This window comes from Haliotis rubra, unplaced genomic scaffold, assembly GCF_003918875.1.
Source record: "Haliotis rubra isolate DU_JTF1 unplaced genomic scaffold, ASM391887v1 Scf2467, whole genome shotgun sequence".
In the NCBI taxonomy this organism is placed as follows: Eukaryota; Metazoa; Mollusca; class Gastropoda; order Lepetellida; family Haliotidae; genus Haliotis; species Haliotis rubra.
In genome coordinates this window covers 14,487-35,909 of record NW_025766522.1, presented here as the reverse complement: position 1 = coordinate 35,909, position 21,423 = coordinate 14,487, and the positions used below count along the sequence as shown (strand labels likewise).

Genomic DNA, 21,423 nt, shown 5'->3' with positions numbered 1-21,423 from the left:
AAAAGGAATCTCTCTTCTACTGGTAGCTGCTGTTTTCACTCTATTTTACTCTTTTTCTTCTTTCATCATCCATTTGTACATTCTATTCTATATTATTTCTCTGCATTTCATTTTGAATTTTTGTTGTAGGAGGCCTACGTCTCAAAATGTTATGGTCACCCTACCCTAGTGCCTACCTCACATGTCCAGTAAACTTGTGGCTCTATGCTTTTTAGGCCAGACCATATTTATTTCTTGTTTTACGGATCCACCGGTCATATTTTTTCAGGAATAAGGAAAAAAAATAATAATTAATTTTCCCTGCTCAAAAAATAAAATTTTCATATTTTTATTGGCCAAAAATGTAAATGTGCAAGAAAATGTTTTTAGATTGTTTTTTTCACCCATATAGACTTCATAAATTGCCAATCGTAAATACTTTTAGCATTTTCATTTAAAAGGTTTATTACTTTGACTGGTGATTTTTATTATTTATTTTTTTCCCCCTGCTTTTAGGTTTTCTGAGAACAAAAATCTGTAAAACAAGAAATGAAATTGGTCTGGCCTTAAGGATAAAAAAATATCAGGTCCTAAATTGCCACCATATGATTCCCATTGTACAGTAACTGTTATAAATTGTAATCTCCAACTGTTCTAAATTGGCATCGTTCCGCAAAGCAATCTCAGTGTTAAGATGGTCGTAACTCCCTGACTCCAATTCTTTAAAACAGGCTTATGACAGTTGTAGCACTTTTCTGTGTGAAGGGCCAAGAACAGCAGCAACACAACACAGCATGTTCCATACTTATACAAAAATTAGCATCCTGGTTGGTATGTACATCCAAACTTATAGACATAAACATTAGGACAGCAACAATTCGGTTCGATTCATAGAAAATCAAATCTGACACCTTAGTTTCGATTTGTGATAACCATTATCACTATTTCGATTTGATATTTGAATACCTTTTTAAATTATTTCCACACAGCGAGAATGTAATTTTGACTCCAACTCAGGCAGTTTCGAGCGTCGAAATAAGGCGAAACGTGATTGGTTGATGCCAGGCTAATTATCCAATGAGAATAACTATAACTATAAATAGTATACAAGCGTCCGGTAATTCTGCGCAGCTGCAATAGCGTACTTCCGTATTGAAGGTAAACATCGTCTGCTACCACATTTACGCTTGAAATCCGGACATTTCTACAAGGGACTGGCTTTTAATCACTAAAGGTAAGTAAATAACTGTAATTGACAGATAAATTGACAGTTTTATGAAAATTTGTTTTCTTCAGACTTTTAAACCTTCTTCATTATTCATAAATGGATTTATCTTCCTTACATTGATGAAGTGACTTTTGAAAATAATCTGGCCCTAATATGCTTCAATACTTCGGATCTCCAGCTGGATGTTATCCACATCAGTTGCTGCGCAGAATTACCGGACAGCAAGCGATGTCGTCAGAACGCCGGTAAGGTCAACCATATGGCATAATGCAACGTTAGAATCTTATAGACGTTAGTTGCCGTGTTGCGATAGATGTGCTTGGGTGCAAGGAATTACCGGACGGCATTGTATTTATATACCAATGCTATCTCACGTGATGGATGCAAGTCGTGAGATAGGATAAGTTAAACAATTTACAGTCTACCCACCAGCTGAGTGCATCTCTCTATCAGATCATCACTCTTCCTTCTCTCCACCTCAGCTTTCTGGAACACGAGACACATTTTGCTCACAAAATGAAGGTGAACAGTGGACTCTCAAATCGTAAGCAGAGTTAACTATTAGACTTCAACATGTATATTCTTTTTAAGTAAATGTGTATTGCTTGAAAGGATAAAAGACGTTAAAATCCTTTAAACTTTTAATCCAAATCCTTTAACAAATGCTGTGTCATTGCCAATGACCCCAAAATAGGATTACAGCAGTTGTATGACAATAGGCAAAAATATATGAACATGATAAGTATACATGTACATTTTGAAAAATGATTATTCACATCTCTCTTGAACCCATTTCCTAAAACTAACTCAGTGTGCGAAATAGTTCCAAATTTTGCTGGCCAGTCGGGCTAGCTATGCCTGAATGTTACTAGCCCACAAAATGCTAGCCAGTCACTCTGGAGATTTACTGGCCCGACTGGAATTTTACTAGCCATGGGCTAACAGGCCGGTGGCTATTTCGCACACTGCTAACTAACAACACGTCCAACAATTTCACAAAATGTAATTTTTGGAGTAAAATTGATATTTTATACTTATCCTGACTCATGCTCTTTTTGCTTGTCTTCTTCTTCTTGCGAACATAGTGGAACACTTGTATCTCCCTAATTGAAGCTCCCTTCAATTTAAAATCACTAATTAGTATTCACCACGAAGTTACCTCCTTTCCACAAGCTCGGGAACGAGGGCGCCACCTCTACCCATGTGCCTCACTCTCTCCTCATATACTGAGCCCAACATTTGAATTTACAGGGAAATCCAAAGTGTTATTTGGGGAGGATGGGAGGGCTGACCTCATGAGTCAGGATAAGTATAAAATATCAATTTTACTCCAAAAATTACATATTTTTCCTTATCCTGACTCATGCTCTTTTGTTTGTAGCATCCTACTTGAGACGGAGGTGGGAATATCTAATACTTTGGATTTTAATAATTAGTGATTTGAACTGTGATGATTGTAATAACCCTATGGGAACTTCATAAAGGCACTGAACTGATGAATTCCTGCTGCTAACTTATCAGCTGCCATATAAAGGTTATTACCATGTACTTTATTATGATAAAGTATATATAACATTAATACAATGCTTAAGACTAATAGACTTAAGCTTGTTAATATGCTAGTATAAACTCCTTAGAGTTTGTTAGCTAAAATACTTTAAGATATAACATAGTACTAAGCTTAAGATATGATTAAACTTAAGCTAATTATATAATAGCAAACTCTTTAGAGTTTGTTAGTTAATATACTTATATGATATAGATATAATGCTGAGCTTAAGATATGAATAAGCTTTAGCTACATATATAATAGCAAAACTCTGTAGAGTTTGTTAGCTAATATATTTTTTTATAATATGAGTATAGTACTGTGCTTAAGCTATAATTAACTTAAGCTACATATATAATAGCCAAACTCTGTAGAGTTTGTTAGCTAATATATTTTTATAATATGAGTATAGTACTGTGCTTAAGCTATAATTAACTTAAGCTACATATATAATAGCCAAACTCTGTAGAGTTTGTTAGCTAATATATATTTATAATATTAGTATAGTACTGAGCTTAAGATATAATTAACTTAAGCTACATATATATAGCAAAACTCTGTAGGGTTTGTTAGCTAATATTTTTACAATATGAGTATAGTAGTGTGCTTAAGATATAATTAACTTAAGCTACATATATAATACACAGCAAAACCTCGTTAGAGTTTGTTAGCTAATATATTTTACAATATGAGTATAGTAGTGTGCTTAAGATATAATGAACTTAAGCTACATATATAATAGCAGAACTCCGTGAGAGTTTGTTAGCTAATATATTTTACAATATGAGTATAGTATTGTGCTTAAGATATTATTAACTTAAGCTACATATATATAATAGCCAAAAACTCTGTAGAGTTTATTAGCTAATATGTTTATAGTGTAACCATAGTACTAAGCTTAAGATAAGATTAGACTTAAGCTAAATGTATATAGCAAAATAAACCCTTAGAGTTTATTAACTAATATACTTTTTATGTTAAAAAACATAGTACTGAGCTTAAGTTATGATGAAACTTAAGCTATATATATATAATAACAAAACTCCGGAGCATCAGTTTTGTTAGCTAATACCTTTATAATGTAAACATACTGCTTAAGATATGATGAAAACTTAAGCTAATTGTATAATAGCCTAAAACAACCCTTTAGAGTTTGTTAGCTATGATATAAACCTAGTATTGAGCTTATGAAGGAAAACTTAAGCTACATATATATAATAGCAAGAACTCCGTAGAGTTTGTTAGCTAATACATGTTATAATGTAACCATAAAGCTTAAAATATGATGAAACTTAAGCTTAAATATATAATAGCAAAACCCTCTTTAGAGTTTTTTGATAGCTAATATACCTATATGATATAAACATAGTACTATGCGCTTTAAGATATATGAATAAGCTTAAGTTACATATATAATAGCTAAAACTCTGTAGAGTTTGTTAGCTAATACATGTTATAATATAACCATATTGCTTAGAAATATGATGATACTTAAGCCAAATAGCAAAAACTCTTTAGAGTTTGTTAGCTAATCTACTTTATATGATATAAACATAGTACTAAGCTTAAGATATGAATAAGCTTAAGCTACCTATATAATAGCAAAACTCCTTAGGAGTTTGTTAGCCAATATATTTTAATAATATGAGTATAGTACTATGCTTAAGGTATAATTAGCTTAAGTTACCTATATAATAGTAAAACTCCAAGTAGAGTTTGTTAGCTTAATTAACTTAAGCTATGTATAAAATAGCCAAAACTCTGTAGAGTTTGTTAGCTAATGCATTTATCATGTAACCATAGTATTACTCTTTAAGATATGAATAACTTAAGGTAAATATATATAATAACAAACTCTGTAGAGCTGTTAACTTATATATTGTATGATGTAATAATCATAGTACTGTGATGATAAAAGGAACTTAAGTAAATTATATATATAGCATGAAGCTATTTAGTATTGTTATAAGATAAGTAAAAATCTGTTAGATTGACTTATCTTCTCGAGGAACTGCTCAGCTGTTGTCATGGTGACCATGGGATCGAATTGGTGCATACCTGAGACGTCCCTCGTAGAGGTGATATCTCTCAGATAATGGTTTGCAACCACCATATCGGATTTCCAGAAATAAACCTCCATTATTTCAATCACATTTGTGTAGGACAATTCGTAGAAGTTAGCTATAATATCAAGGAGTATTAAGCTCATGGAGGGTCGGAATAGGTCCATCCGGCCGATATGCACGAGAGTATGACAGTTCTGATCCAAATGGAGATATAGTACATGAGACTTCACTCCAAAGAAAGTTGATGATAGAGGAAATAATCTGTTGCATTTTTTCCTCCTGTTTGGTTTGGTGGAGATAAATTTACAGTGCTCTTTGCTGGCCATCTTGATAGAATTCATCGTGCATCATGGGGTCCAAGTATGTCATCCAGGCGTGTTCATAAACCTCACTTGTGAGGTGCTGGAGCACTATATTCATATCCCCAGGTTTGGCGGAAATTTCCGCTTATTCTCCAAACAGAAGTTTAGTAGGTTTACTAACCATCTAGCTGTGTTAGTCGCTTTGATGAAATTCAGCTGTAGTCTTGAAACGCCTGTGGATTTAGATCCACTTGTATCTTCGCCTTAGGGTAATTCGCCGCTAAGTCCTTTTGACGATGTAGGTGCACAACCAGGTGTGTCTGTCCTCGAAACTTTATGTAAAATCGCCTGACTGCCGTCATCCCTCGCCTTAACTTGACAGGAGGTCTCTAACTCCTGAAGAAAAGCAGTCTAATCATGAATGTTCAGGTTAACTGGACTGTAATGAGGCTTGCTCGCTCACTGATATATAGTTGTCACTTGTGACGTAAGTCTGAACTGTGAATAGAGATCGCACCTCTGTGTAGGTCGTTGTCCCTCGCCGTCCAATCAGAACAAGGCATTTTTGATTCTGTATAATACCCGCTGTCACAGATGTCGTCACCGTGTAGCTGAAAAGCCCACCTTGAATAAATTTGTCGCTGCTGATATTAGCATAAACGCCGGGTCTTCACCGTGAAGCTTCCCGGGGCATATCCGGAGTGACCACGTGTTTCGAGGGTTAATGGTAACCGCTACAAAATATCTCAGCATCTGTAATTTTATGCTGGGTGTAGGTTATTTTCCTGGTTGTCGCGGAAGTAATTCTTCAGTTTTGAATATAATCTCGACTTCCTTATATATAAGGGTATAAAACAACTTGCAAAGTTGTGAGCTTGTAGACTGTATACATGAATGTATCGCCATAATTGTAGAATTAACGCTGAACTTGTTGTACATATTTCTTCTCAGAAACTTTGACGATTAAGAGTTATACGTACTGTAACAAGGCTGCTGTTCAATTTCGATATTGAATTGTCTGCAGATATGCGCAATGGTCACGATGTAGATAATCGTGATCGTCCCGGGATTGTATATTAGCAATTTATACTGAAATAGTTGATTTCTGTGAAGATCTATGAAATGTCGCGACTAATAATACAGCGACGCTCTGTGTTGTAAATAGCCTGAGCAATTATCTTCGCCAGAGGCTTATAGATCGCGAGCATCTGGCATACAGTTGATAATCAACTTATGCGACGCCTTGAACGGATCGACGAAAGTAGCCATATACGACGAGTGGCTAGTATATGGAAACCCTTGAGGAGACTTCCTCGGTGACGCCGGAGACTTCGCTAAGTTCTCGCGTATCCCTTCTAGATCTTCTGGGTGAAGCGGTAGACTTGAGTTACTTAGCCTTCAACACCATCGCGAAGGTGTCGAGTCAAAGCCCGATTAGTATATATATATATATATAAATATATATATGAGCTTTGCTTCGCGAACAGCCTCTGTGTTTAACAGGATGTGGATCGGGCGGCTTTGCCTAAGTAGGGTCGCATGGATCATCTTATCATCATATTCAGAAGTCGTATTATTCTAAGTCTGGTGATAAGGTGCCCAATTGATCGCTCTAGATCTATTTAGGCCAGCCTAACATACGTCTTCGCCATGGATTCAACAGAACCAATATAATGCGATTGTAGTTCTTATACTTGATATCGATGATCAACTTGTCTATGGGTTGATCTTCTCGAGACTTGTGAGGGGAACGCTGATAGTTTCGGCTAAGCTCTTTGTATAGTCCCTCGATGTCCTTCTAGATGATGATGATCTGATTCAGGTGTCCTCGCGCGCATGCCTTCGCTGAAGCTTCCTCTGCGCCCGCCGTCCGGGGAACGAATGATATGACCTTCGCCGAAGGCTTCCCGTGATGTCTGATGGTCCGGAGTCCACAACTAGGGATGAAACCGCATAAGGTGATGATCGATCCTGCCTTCGCCGGTCCTTCGCTGGCTGTACATCTAGGTTCTTTCCGCCGCCTGGCCGTACATCTAGGTCCTTTCCGCCTTCGCGAAGGCCTTCGCTAAGGCTGTACATCTAGGTCCTTCTGGCCAAGGTGGTCCGTGACTTCTCTTCACTTGAAGGTGACATCGCCCTGGCTGCTACGCTTGACGGGGGTGCATCTGGGTGTTGTTCTACGCTGGAGCCTTCGCTAAGGTTGCTCGACCTCTGCTACCGCCAGATATTGGTCCTCCATGATGTTCATATAATTTGTCGCGATCATGTCTTCTGGATGGTCTGCACGCAGGTCGCCGGTGCTTTATCTGGCGTGTTAATGGAGGGGTCCACCGGAAAATCGTCCATCATCAGTGCAGGTGGCATCAGGCTGCATGGCGATCTCTGCTGATGTCGTTGTAGCTGTCCCCGGTCGCTTCTTGTATGACGTCGGGATGATGATCAGCTGATCATCGAGAGGTCCAGGTCATCGGGCTGGAACAATCTCGGGCTTGAGAAAGTCCTAGTAGACTCGCTGATTTTCCTCAGAGGTCGACGCTGCCCTGCAAAAAGAACACGCCTGGCGCTGGAGTGTTGGTAATGATGGGACCCTCAGGACGCATCATCGATATCTGCGCGCTTGGTACATCAGGCTGCATGCTGATCTGTGCCGGTATTATCGGTCAATCTTTGATGTACATCCGCATTAGATGACCGCTGATCATCATACAGGCCCAAAACTTCATGGGAACGGTCTCGCTTGTTGAGATGTAGTAGAAAACCCTCTAGTCTTCTGCTGGCGACGATGGGATGTCTGGGGAAGCAGGATGCTTCTTGGAGATGGCTGACTACGCCCCACACCTCTCCACCACTCTAGCTGAACACCACACGGGAGGAGTCGGGCCAACAGCAGTAGACTGGCGAAGGGGTTCCGATGTATCAGTCATACTAGACTCTGCATACGCCGACTCTATCTGCTAAAAGCGTACAAACGCAAAAGTAAATATTAATAAAAGGTAGAATTGGATAAATTAGTACCGCAAACTGCAATGTGAATATAATAAACATGGCTACGTACATCATATTAAAGGCGGATCAGCAGCAGCATAAAACGTAATCTGCAATAGTACAGAATTTTCATCAACGTAATCCACTGAAACAAACACGGGCCCGTGGAATAAACTGTAGAAAAACGACTAAATATCAATATATAATCGTTGAAGGATACTAGCTAAACCTCTATAGATGTCTATAATGAGGTAACTAACTAAATATAATTCAAAGGATATAGTGTGTCGTACAGAGACACAGGCGCTCACCGCCAGCTCACTGGGCTAAGAAGGAGAGAGTGAGGCACATGGGTAGAGGGCTGCCCTGCTCCCAGCTTGTGGAAAGGGGAGGTAACTTCGTGGTGAATACTAATTAGTGATTTTAAATTGAAGGGCTTCAATTAGGGGAGATACAAGTGTTCCACTATGTTCAAGCAAGAAGAAGAAGACAAGCAAAAGAGCATGAGTCAGGATAAGGAAAAATAATACTAGTACACAAACATACCAAAATTGTATTGAAGTTTACAACTGAAATGGCTCCTTCGGAATAAACTCGAATGAAGGGAGATAACCCAGTAGTCATATTAAGAATAGACCTCTAGAAAATAAACTTTACACTTACAAATGAAGGGTCTAGAATATTGGTGCAACAATTGATTTGATCACACTATTTAACAATCTGATAAATGAGCATGTTGAGATATGTAGCGCCTACCTCTATGTGGGTGTCAATCTTACAGTGAGCCTTGTACTCGGAGAAACTGTTAAAGGGCTTGGTCTTGCATATTAAACACCCAAGCTTGATTGTGTTACAGCGAATCTGAAATAAAACATAACAATATTTACTTATAGATGGTGTCATCAACTTCTTGGGTATATGCCAGGCCAACAAATGTTAAGTAAAGGTTTGATAAAAATTGACAAAGGACGCAACGAAATGTATTAGCACATCAACGAGGACGCAGAAAAAAACAATACTTTTTGTAAAAATTCCGATCAAGTAACAATAAGTTATCACTGACTAACCGGGTTATGGTATCATTTGCAATTTAATTACTGTAACAATGTGATGAACATGATACACAATACAATAACAGTAACTGAATTACAACAATATTACAACATAGTATTAATAATATTATTTAAGTGTCTGGGACCCCCATTTTGTAGTCCAGGACCCCTGAAAATTAAGAGTATGAGTCCCAGGGACCCTCAAATACAGGACTCAAGGTAAACCCGTGCAACTATTTGGAAGAAAGGTGAAGAATGAACCAGACTGATCTGACAACGATGGGGTATGATGAACATCATTTCACCTTATGAAGTTCCAAATTCTTATGGTCTGAGTAAGGAATGTGTAGATCAAGGTCGCAGATTGAGCAGAACCTGAAACGCAAGATGAACATACTAAACTTTTCAACTATCTAAATCTTTAACATATGGAATTCAAATCATAGGGTCCATGCGACCTTTTCGGCATCAAGCATCTGGTCAATGTAAGAACGATTTAAGTCTCATGAAGTCATTAATTATAGATGGGCATGTGGTTGATAGCAAAAGCATTGGTCAGAATCACCTGGGTACGCCAGGTCACACACTAGATTCTCATGACAAATAGTGGGTACGGAATCCCTCAGGGCCAAAATCATGGGAGACTGTGAGTAACTCTGTTGAGTGTGTGAGTGAGTTTAGTTTTATTCCGCTTTTAGGTAGAAATATTCCAGCTGTATCACGGCGGGGGACACCAGAAATCGGCTTCACACATTGTACCCATGTGGGAAATCAAACCAAGGTCTTTGGCGTGACGAGCGAACGCTTTAATCACTAGGCTACCTCGCCACCCCCAACTCTGTTGAGAATCCCCACAGGGACAGAAACATGTTACTACACATACATATATTACCCTGACAAGGATGTGACCCGTGAAGATCCAGGTTAGAATTGGCTTGTCATAAGAGGTGACTAACAGTGTCGGGTGGTCAGGCTCGCTGACTTGGTTGACACATTTCATTGTATCCCAATTGCGTAGATCGATGCTCATGATGTTGATCACTGGACTGTTTGATCCAACTCGATTATTTACAGACCGCCACTATATAGCTGAAATATTGCTGAATGCGGCGTTATACATCAAACCAATCAAACAACGACAAGGATGTGGGACTGTGTGAAGCGTATTCTGTCCTCATGTGTTTGTCCGACATGACCAAACCTACATTAGAGACTTTTGGTCTTTGCGCTGTTGAAAGATCTTGGCAATAGTGTCCTTGACCTGCTTGTCGATGTATGGCGGCATCTCCTCGACGCGGGCCATCTGGTTGGAGTGTGTGCGGGACTTGTGATGGTTCAGGAAGTCCTGGAGGGATGATGAAGATATCAGGGCAAGTCAGTTGTGGTGGATCAGTATTGACAACATAAATGATTCATCATGCAAAACTCGTTGAGGGAGAGAACACAACCCAACTTGTCCCGTTATGGCTCAGCAGGTTGTGCTTTTTCTCACCATATTGTGTTATATCTCACCACATTGTGTTATATTTCACAAGTGTTATACTTGTGTGGAAGCTCATACCATTGTGTTATACCTCATCACATTGTGTCATCTTTCACCACAGTGTGATATATATCACAATGTGTCATATATGACCACATTGTATTATATCTCATCACATTGTGTAATATCTCACAACATTGTGTTATAATTCACCACATTCTGTTATATCCAATCACATTGAGTTATATCTCATCACATTGAGTTATATCTCACCACATTGTGTTATATCTCACAGCACTGCATTAATATCTCATCACAAGCCAAAGCTCACCACATTGTGTTATATCTCACCACATGTTGCACCATATCACATCACATGTTGAAGCTCACCACATTGTGTTGTATCTCATCATATGTTGAAGATCGTCACATTGTGTTATGTCTCACCACATTGTGTTATATCTCACCACATGTTGAAGCAACTCATCACATTGCATTATATCTTACCACATTGTGTTATATTTCACCACATTGTGTTATCCATAACCCATGGTATATATCTCCATGTGTCATCTCATCACATTGTGTTATATCTCACCATAATGCATTATATCTCATCACAAGCCAAAGCTCACCACATTGTGTTATATCTCACCACATGTTGAAGCAATTCACATTGCATTATATCTTACCACATTGTGTTATATTTCACCACATTGTTATATCTCACCACACTGCATTATATCTCATCACATTGTGTTATATCTCACCAAATTGTGCTATATCTCACCATGTTGTTCCTGGCCAGGTAGCTGCAGGCAGGGCAGTAGAGAGACAGGGTGTCCGGGTTGGTGGGCTGTACACAAACAGATCGGTAGTAGTACCAGGAACTGTCAAACATGGTAGTAACCTGATCTAACAACATGGACCTGTACAAGGCATGGTGGCCTGCTACCACATCTGGGCCAACTACACAGGTTGTATACAGAAGGAGAGTTTGGTTCAAAGCAACTTAGTACAATACAGTAATGGTTCACATGTTGCTTAATGCCAAATTAGTGGAGTAAAGGCAACCCTCTTACCCCCCTTACCACACTTGTGAAAAAAACATCTCTATTGAAATTAGACTGACTGACTGACTGAGTTTGGTTTTACGCTGCTTTTAGCAATATTCCAGCTACACCACAGCGGGGGACACCAGAAATGGGCTTCACACATTGTACCCATGTGGGGATTGGAACCCGGGTCTTGGGCGTGACGAGCCAATGCTTTAACCACTAGGCTACCCCACCGCCCCCAATTGAAAATAGAAGGGAGGGAGGTGGATGATGAATTTAAGGGGGGTCACACATTTTGTTCTGGGGAGGTGGGGAGAAGGGTCATCAATTTTGTACACATATACTCGGAGGTCAGCAATTTTGTACATAAAAATACTATTAAAAAAAAAATGCTTAAAGGGGCATTGTTTTGTACATGACATGCAGGGGTCACATATTTTGTACTTAAATTTTTAGAGGGTCAGTCACAATGTACATGTCCACCTGTGACCGGGTGTAAAACCTTGGAGTCAACTTTGTGTGAAGACTCTTTCAGTGTTGTCACAACCCCTAGTGTACAGTACACAACCCTGTGCACTTAAAAGAACCTACCTAATCTTTTGTAAATGACCATGAATACGTGCAAACACCAAGTTCTTGGGTAGAGCAGCAACGCTGTAAAACTTGGACAAAGTACTGAGACTATGTGTTCCAGTCCACCGAGCTGTGAAGGGGTACCTCAAAAGTATGGGAAAGTCACATTAACTCAGTGCCCCTAGTGGCTGCAAGAGTTGTATAATCCCCTGGGAGTTGAGATTAGCAATATGATGTGCCACTGAGACTGACATCCAATGATCCAGGGAAAAACAAAGAAGCTTTGATCACTTAATGTGGGATGGACTATAGCTGGATAAATACCAATATAACAATAATAATAAAATACAACACCCCACCTTCCCTAGCCATACATTATGAACGGTCCCTAGGTCCACTCTTACAAGTATCGTAAAAAATTCCAATCTTTTACCCATGCCAATAAGCATTGCATTCATATAGAACCCTGGGCATGTTGAAACTACTTTCCGTGATTATAAAAACAGTATCCTTACCATATTCTTCTTCATGGCCTCCAGATAGAGGTTACCTGCAATACAGCGTGAAGAAAGATAAAACAAAATAATGTCATGCGATTATTGAATATAATGGAAGTGAAATACATGTATATTTTAGCATCACATATTTCAACTTGAAGCATTATGAGGAATGACACAATTGAGTGAGTATAGTTTTATGCGGCTTTTAGCAATATTCCAGCAATATAACAGCAGGGGGATAACATAAATGGGGTTCACACATTGTACCTAAGCAGGAATCGAACCCGCGTCTTTAGCGTGACGAAAGCAAACACTTTAACTAGGCTACACAACTACACTTAATATTACTCCTACATAGCGATCATGGTAAAAAGATACCACAACTTGAACATCAACATAAACATATCTGGTATCATTTTGGGATCTTGAATCATATTCAAAGTTAATCAAATTTAAAACAGCAAGTTTTTCATTTGTTTTCTCAACTTCCAACTAAACAGCATAATTTCAATAACATTTTTGCTTTCATTGCTGGAGAGGTAACAATTTTAATATCGGTAGTCATCATTAAGTCATTGTAAGGAGGCAGCAATGGTAAGGATTGCGAAAGCTGGATTGAAGATGCCGGGAGAGCTGAATATATGGATTTTCTTTAATGACATATCATGCCTTTACTCTGAAATATATTTTTTAAGCTTAAATCGGTGCAAGCTCAAAGGCAGTGTTGAAAGTAATTACATTGTAAGACTTTAATGAAGCTCAAAAGGTGTTGCAGTAACGAGAATAGGAATCCGACAACATCGTCTTTCTTTTTAATATGTTTAATATAGTAAATCAATGACGGATCAGCTAGTAATTAATCATTTTCCATTACCATGGTAACCTCAACTAAATATATTTTCGTGAAAATGACTTTGATGAAAAATATTCACATCAACATGTTCTGTGTTCAAATGTACAAATTTACTGTTGAACTGTGTTCCAACACGTTACCATGGTTACAATTTGGAACATTTTCTCTAAGCTGACTCAAACACTGTACAGTTGGCCACAGTCCTGCGACCATATTTGGTAGTTCATTGTTTCACCATGGCCTGATCCAGGCCAACCAATGGCTAGAACCGTCCGTCTGCCTCATTACCACGTCTGGGACGTGACAATGACTATATGTTAATGTCTCTATGTTGGAGGGCTGCTTTGTTTGTAGGTACATTCAATCATCTTACACTGTTTGAGGTCGGCCTGCAACAAACAGAACATACACTTCACTAGGTTGCCGTGGAGACACTGTTTGGAAGGGTTGAGGTGAAGGTCGTTGGCAACAACTTACCCAAGCCTGGCACCTATATCTATCAGTAAATCTTGAAAACTATCCAGCAGTGGGCCTCACAGTCAAATCATCAAAAGCCTCATATTTTCAATTAGTAAATAAAATTAATTAAATCATGATTGGACTGAAATTAAACCAACTTGTGGAATCTCACTATCAAATTTTGTAAAACTGAAAATACTAAATTGGAGGACTTAAATCTGACGGTCAAATCTTGAAAAGAATGAAATGATTAAGTCAAGGAGAAACATTTGAAAGTCAGATCTGGAAAAACCTGGAAAATGATCAAACAGTGAAGTAATTCTGTCAGTCAAATCTCGAAAGGTTTGAAACATGGAAATATCAAACTTTAATTTCTGCCAGAGCATGTATAGCATAGGAACTTTCCCATTTTAACATTAATACCAAGCACTGCTCATTTTTAAACAATGCATATGTATTCCACATAGTAATTATCTTCTTGCTGAGTGAGAGTGAGTTTAGTTTTACGCAGCACTCAGCAATATTCCAGCTATATGGCGATGGTCTGTAAATAATCAAGTCTGGACCAGACAATCCAGTGATCAGCATCATGAGCATCGATCTACGCAATTGGGATATGATGACATGTGTCAACCAAGTCAGCCAGCCTGACCACCCGATCCCGTTAGTCGCCTCTTCCAACAAGTATGGGGTACTGAAGATCAACTCTAACCCGGATCTTCACGGATCATCTTCTTGCTGATCATGTTGAGAAACAAATGCACATGTCCTATTGCATAGTTACAGAAATACAGAACCAAATTAACCTAAATACCTACATTGCCACATGTCCTGGGTAAATTCTAATTGACTTAATACTTTGTGTTTTCTAAAGTTTTAATCATAATGTTTACTAAATTTATTTTAGTCAGATAGGTGGTGTACAACTAACAGAGGGCAAGTGACCTTGGAATTGCTCAGTTACAACACAGGATGTGAGAGTGAGTGAGTGAATTGGGTTTATGCCGCTTTTAGCAATATTCCAGCAATATCACGGCAAGGGACATCAGAAATAAGCTTCACACATCGTACCCATGTGGGGAATCAAACCTGGGCCTTCGGCGTGACGAGCGAACACTTTAACCACTGGGCTACCCCTCCGCCTCCCACAGGATGTGAGAAGGAAAGTAACAAAGTGATCCAGAGTGGAACATCATTGTCTGACTCATTATGTCAGATTGACCAACAACCCACAAAATCAGGGTCAGCTGCCTCTGAACAACCTTCAAATTTAGTAGGCTCTTTGTCATCTGTGATAACAAATTAATAACTTATCATAACAATTACTAAACAAAGTTCTACAAAAAGTGTAAACATTATGAGTGTGACCGATTCTGTCGCACACTCAACTAGTTGATCAGAGTACAGAATATAGCCTCTTATGTAACATACCATAAGAGTAAGTGAGTGAGTGAGTGAGTAAGGTTTTACACCACTTTAAAGTTTGAGCAATATTCCAGCAATATCACGGCAGGGACACCATAAATGCCATACCATAAGATGTCATGGAAGGTTACACTATCTGCTAAAATCATAGAGGTTTCTTTCAAATATGGCCTAGAAATGGGTGACTTTGGTATTCATGGTGGGAATAGCCAGTAAAAGACTTTGTGATATAAACACCATCAATAGTCTATACCACTAGTCATTAACATGTCAGAGAAGAGAAAAGTGTCTGATCGGTCAGGTCTTACAAAACTGAAGACCCATAGGCTAAAGCTTAGTCTCTGAATATTATATAATTTTGATTATAACAAATAAACCCATTTATATTGAAAAGGAGCCCCAGGGAAACCAGAGATTGCTTCATTTAGGGCGTTAGCATTGCAGAGAGGGCTATGCTGTATGGGAAAATAAGGTGGTTCAGGGACTGTGAGACACAGTATGAAGACCCCATACACAAATCACTCCTGTTCTGCGTTAGGAACACAGAAGGGGCTAATTGTCCAAGTCCCACGAGAGACTTGTCTCCAGACCCAAGCCCAGCGCTATGGAGGTTGTTTTCTTAGCTAATAAATCGAACTACTGCACAAATGTGAGATATTGTGTTATATTTTAAATAATTTTGTCAAGTGAGTGATTATGGTTTTCTGTTCCCGACACGCCACTTTAAGAAATATTCCAGCAACATCACAGAGGGGTGGACACCAGAAGCGGGCTTCACATGTACCCTTGTAGGGAATCAAACCCGGCTTAGCGCTTTAAGCACTAGGATACTAGTGTTGGGAATCGCTTGAAATCTCACAATTGATGATTGATTTATTACCATGAGCAATCATCAAAAAAAATTGGTTAACGTCATTTTTAAGATTTTCCTGTTCAGGTTGTTATTGCAGATAAGTATTAGATGGTCCTCTGTTGGTTTTTGTCTTACTTATATATTAGCAAATTGCCTTTGGGACTTTCACATCCAAAGTAAAATGATGCAACTTGCTACTTTAAAGTGATGACTAATATCACGTTAACATAAACCTCCCAGAGAAATAATCAGTTATGACTTGTCAGTAAATGAAGTGACGTTTCTAAGAATTAAACCTGCATTAAGGCCCTGACAACTTTTAAGATATGATCCACCTTCAAGTAGGTCCAAAATCGTTTGTGTTCGATTATGAGAAAATGTGAGCGATTGGTCAGTGCGACCAATCTTCGATTATTTCAATTAATCGGACCACCACTATAGGATACCCCACCGATCCTAAATATTTTTTGGTAAAGAAATGGTGAACTGATGAATGAATGTTATTTAATGCCACAGTCAGTAATGTTCCAGCAATGGCACTTCACCATAAGAAGGAAAAGGTCCAGTCAAATCAGTGGCTGACTTGAGCAATGTCCCATGCAGTCAGGACTTACTGACACAATCAACCAATGACACAATCAACTGATGACACCAATGTCACAATCAACCATGATGACACAATCAACCGATGAAACAATCAACCGATGACACCGATGGCACAATCAACCGCAATGACAAAATCAACCGATGACACCGATGGCACAATCAACCGCAATGACAAAATCAACCGATGACACCGATGGCACAATCAATCAAGATGACACAATCAACCAATGACACAAATAACACTATCAAACGATGACACAATCAACTGATGACACAATCAACTGATGAAACAATCAACTGATGACACCGATGGCACAATCAACCGCAATGACAATATCAACCGATGACACCGATGGCACAATCAACCAAGATGACACAATCAACCAGTGACACAAATGACACAATCAACCAATAACACTATCAACCGATGACACAATCAACCGATGGCACAATCAACCGCAGTGACAATATCAACCGATGACATCGATGGCACAATCAACCAAGATGACACAATCAACCAATGACACAAATGACACAATCAACCAATAACACTATCAACCCGATGACAAAGATGGCACAATCAACCAATAACACCATCAACCGATGGCACAATCAACCAATAACACTATCAACCGATGACACAATCAACCGATGACACAAATGACACAATCAATCAATAACACTATCAACCAATGACACAATCAACACTGCATGCCTGATACACAACTAACCTAAACTAATTAGCCTAAACTAATATGACCATCAAATAATCAATTTGGGGCCACGCGATGAACCAAGTCATAGAGCATAAACATCGGATTCATTTGGTCGTCTCTTACGACTAGCATTCAGTCAGGGGATCTATCCTGACAGTTAACCTACATATAGTGACAAGTCAGAGAGCTGGGAACCTTTCTTAAACCTGGTTCAAACATCTTGTGACAAATAATTTCTCACTTGTGACCTATTACCAGAATAAAATATTTTCCTTTAACCTTTTCACTTCGTTTACACAAAGTATCTGACTACCGCGTGTGATCACAGAAGCTGCTCTTACCCTTCCTCCATGACCATCTTTTCTGTAGGGGTAGTCATCTCCCCTTGGTCCCATCGGTCGTCCTCCCATTCCGTTGCCATAGTGACCCATTCCCCTGCTCCCCCTATGTGCCCCAAGTGGTCCTACTCTAGGACCTCCTCTGGGTCTTCCTCTGTAATTCATCACTGCCCGAGGTCCTCTGGCCTGTAAAAACAGTATCGTTTCAGAAATAAGCACATGCTTGCAAACCCATACCTGGTTTCCTAGCGTTAAAAGTCAGACCGATTATTTACATACGCCCGTCATATAGTTGGAAAATTGCTGAGTGCAGCGTAAAGTAAACTTATTCACTAATGTTAAAAGGTATCTGAAGGGAGGGTAGGATTTTAAGTGTGTGAGTGAGTGAGTTTCTTGAGTTTTACGCCACTTTTAGCAATATTCCAGCAATTATTACGGTGGGGACACGGAAGTGGGCTTCACACATTGTCCCCATGAGGGGAATCAAACCTGGGCCCTCGGTGGAATGGCGAGCAGCTTTAACCACTAGGCTAGCCCGATTTTAAACATTCTGGGGTATTGCTACCTGTTATCACTATCTGGACAAAAGACATATTTTATAAATATCTACTGCACTCAAATGTCGCATAAACTGGGTGGAAAGAAGTAAGAGATAGCATGTATGCGCAGCTAAAGACTCACCATGCTCATGGCCCTATGCCCCTTCCGCCGACTCTCATAGGTCCTGGGCCCATCCCTTCACTGTAGTAAGGATCTTCAAAGACAGAGTTGTCATAGGTCTCATACTCATAGCTGTAGGGTTCCTCATATACCTCCTTATACTCGTAGTCATAGCCACCAGGCTGTCCCATTCCTACGTTGCTTACACGATCGGTAAGTTTATCAATGACATCACTCTGTTTCCTGAGGAGCTCCACAAACGTAGCCTGTCGATTTGATGAAGGGCCATCTTCATACTGAGCATCATACTGTGTGTCCTTGTGCTGATGATTTTCATACTGACCGTCATACTGATGATCATCATACTGTATGTCCCTGTATTGAGGACTTCCATCCTGATGATCATCATACTGTGTGTCCCTGTACTGAGGTCTTCCATACTGACTATCATCATACTGAGAGTCGCCGTACTGACGTTTTTCAAACTGATCATCTCGATAGAAGTTGCGCCTCATCTGGACAATAAGATTGGAATATATTTGGTCATTAAATAATAATGGAAGATCAAAGACTGTGTCACGATTCAGTGTAATCACATGGAGATATTCAAATTTAAATTTATTGTAAAACAATATGTTTCAAAAATTCCATGCTGCCAACCAATGAAGATCCAAATTGATTTTCAGCAACCCATACTGGGGGCAACTAACGGAATCAAGTGGTCAGGTTCTCTGGTTGATGCCTGTAATACCCCAGTTGCATAGGTCAGTGTTCATGTCATAAATCACTGGATTGTCTGGTCCAGACCTGATTATTTACAGATTGCTATCATACAGCTGGAAACTTGCTGAAAGCAACGTTACACAACAAATAAACTTGCATGTTAACATTGATCCATATATTGATGAGTAGATCTTGTGAGTAACTGAGAAAAATAGAGTGTGAATAAATATAGTGCATTTATCATGCGCATTGCTTATGCCCGTACAGGTAGCTATGTCGATCAAATAGTTCCATATCAGATGACATCACGAATGTCAGAAATCCACAATATAGACAGGTTGGGGAAAACCAACCAATTGGCCTATAATAGGCCAAACAGGATATAATAGGCCGTTCAGCCTATTTTGCTATAGGCGATTGGCCTTTAATTATATGATATTTATTAGGTGTCGCGATACGTGAATGTATCGATGCATCGATACATTTTACTGACGATCACGATATGCGATACATGCTTCGCGTATCGATTCCTTTTAAAACTTTATCGATTCAAATTTTATGCTATATCCATCTCCATCAAAGTCTTGATAGTAAAATTACACCAGACGGCTCCGATAAATAGATGTAGCTAGCTATACTTAAAAAATAGGTTGGAAACTAACAGTTGTTGTGATTGGCTAGACTATTTTGATGGACCAACCGTGACGTTGCGGTATTAATGCTATGAAAAGTTATGTATCGCGATCGTATGTGATACGCGATCGTGTCGCGAGATTGGTGTATCGTGACACCCCTAATATTTATCACATAAATTTAAAGTGGTGCTTTTCCGCATGAGGATAATTTAACATCATTCAAGTTTTGATGTCCTGAGGTTTTCATTCAAACCCTTTTTGAGCATTTTCATCACATAATAAAGGAGTTTGGGAATTGCTAATTAAACATAAACCTATAATATTTTTGACATTTTTCACTGAAAATTAATGACATCGATATTCAGTTTTAGTTTTCAAAATGAAAATCTGTGCAAAATTGTGTTCTGAAATGAAACATCTTTTCCTGAACTTTATATAAATTTTCATTTTGTCCAAAAACTTCTTTTTTTCAAGCTGAGGTCCATTAACTATTCATTTCTATGATCATATAACATCATTTCGTGAGGAAATTGATAGTTTGTGAAATAATAATAATAATAATGGTCAAATATAGCCCGATCGGCCTATAGCAAAATAGGCAGAACGGCCTATAATATCCGTTCGGCCTTTTATAAGCCGATCGGTAGGTTTCCCCAACCTGATAGACAGAGGACTCCATGCAGCATTTCTCGACATCGATGTCTATAGAAGCAACGACAAGGCCTGTGCGATGCAGCCTTGTCGGCAATCTAGATTTAGATGATGCGCTCTCAGTATCCCTATCCAAATACGTGCACTTTCTAACCAGAATATTATATCACAGAAACAAAAATATATAATTACAAAGTATACTCAGACTGCATACATTGACACTCGTCTCTCGCACTGTGCACACGCTTTCTCCAGATGCCTTTTGCACACAACCGACGGTTATTCGCTAAAACCGCACCGCGTCAAAACGACAATTTAACTTTGTAAAACAGCCCTGCCAAGGCATAGTAGAGATCGAGGGAGGGACAGTTTCGAATGTGATCAAGTGAGTGAGTTTAATTTTACGCCCCATTCATCAATATTCCAGCCGTGTGGCGGCGGTCTGGAAATAATCAAGTCTGGGCTAGAAAATCCAGTGATCAATAGCATGAACATCTATCTACCCAATTGGGATACGATGACATACACGTCAACCGAGTCAGCGAGCCTGACAACCCGATCCTGTTAGTCGCCTCTTACGACAAGCATTGGTTACTGAAGATCAATTCTAACACGGATCTTCACGAGTTCAAGATCAAGAAGACCTTTATAATTACGGACACCAATAGGGAACTGTTGATCAACTACACGATAAATATTAGGGATGACTGGCCACTCACAACCTATCAC

The 21,423-nt window shown here is 39.1% G+C and overlaps 2 protein-coding genes across 2 annotated transcripts; both read right to left on the bottom strand.

The window, feature by feature from the left end:
• Positions 1 to 1,598: 1,598 nt before the first annotated feature.
• Positions 1,599 to 18,206, bottom strand: LOC124279117. Its single transcript, XM_046714905.1, has 8 exons — positions 18,029 to 18,206; positions 14,002 to 14,017; positions 12,791 to 12,825; positions 11,435 to 11,500; positions 10,367 to 10,506; positions 9,467 to 9,536; positions 8,866 to 8,970; positions 1,599 to 1,693 (listed from the first exon to the last, which is right to left on the bottom strand). The coding sequence occupies exons 1-8, from the start codon at positions 18,188 to 18,190 to the stop codon at positions 1,622 to 1,624; spliced, it is 666 nt and encodes a 221-aa protein (XP_046570861.1). The 5' UTR covers positions 18,191 to 18,206; the 3' UTR covers positions 1,599 to 1,621.
• A 505-nt stretch (positions 18,207 to 18,711) lies between these two features.
• LOC124279118 lies at positions 18,712 to 20,870 on the bottom strand. Its single transcript, XM_046714907.1, has 2 exons — positions 20,702 to 20,870; positions 18,712 to 19,200 (listed from the first exon to the last, which is right to left on the bottom strand). The coding sequence occupies exons 1-2, from the start codon at positions 20,720 to 20,722 to the stop codon at positions 18,712 to 18,714; spliced, it is 510 nt and encodes a 169-aa protein (XP_046570863.1). The 5' UTR covers positions 20,723 to 20,870.
• Between the last annotated feature and the right edge of the window lie 553 nt (positions 20,871 to 21,423).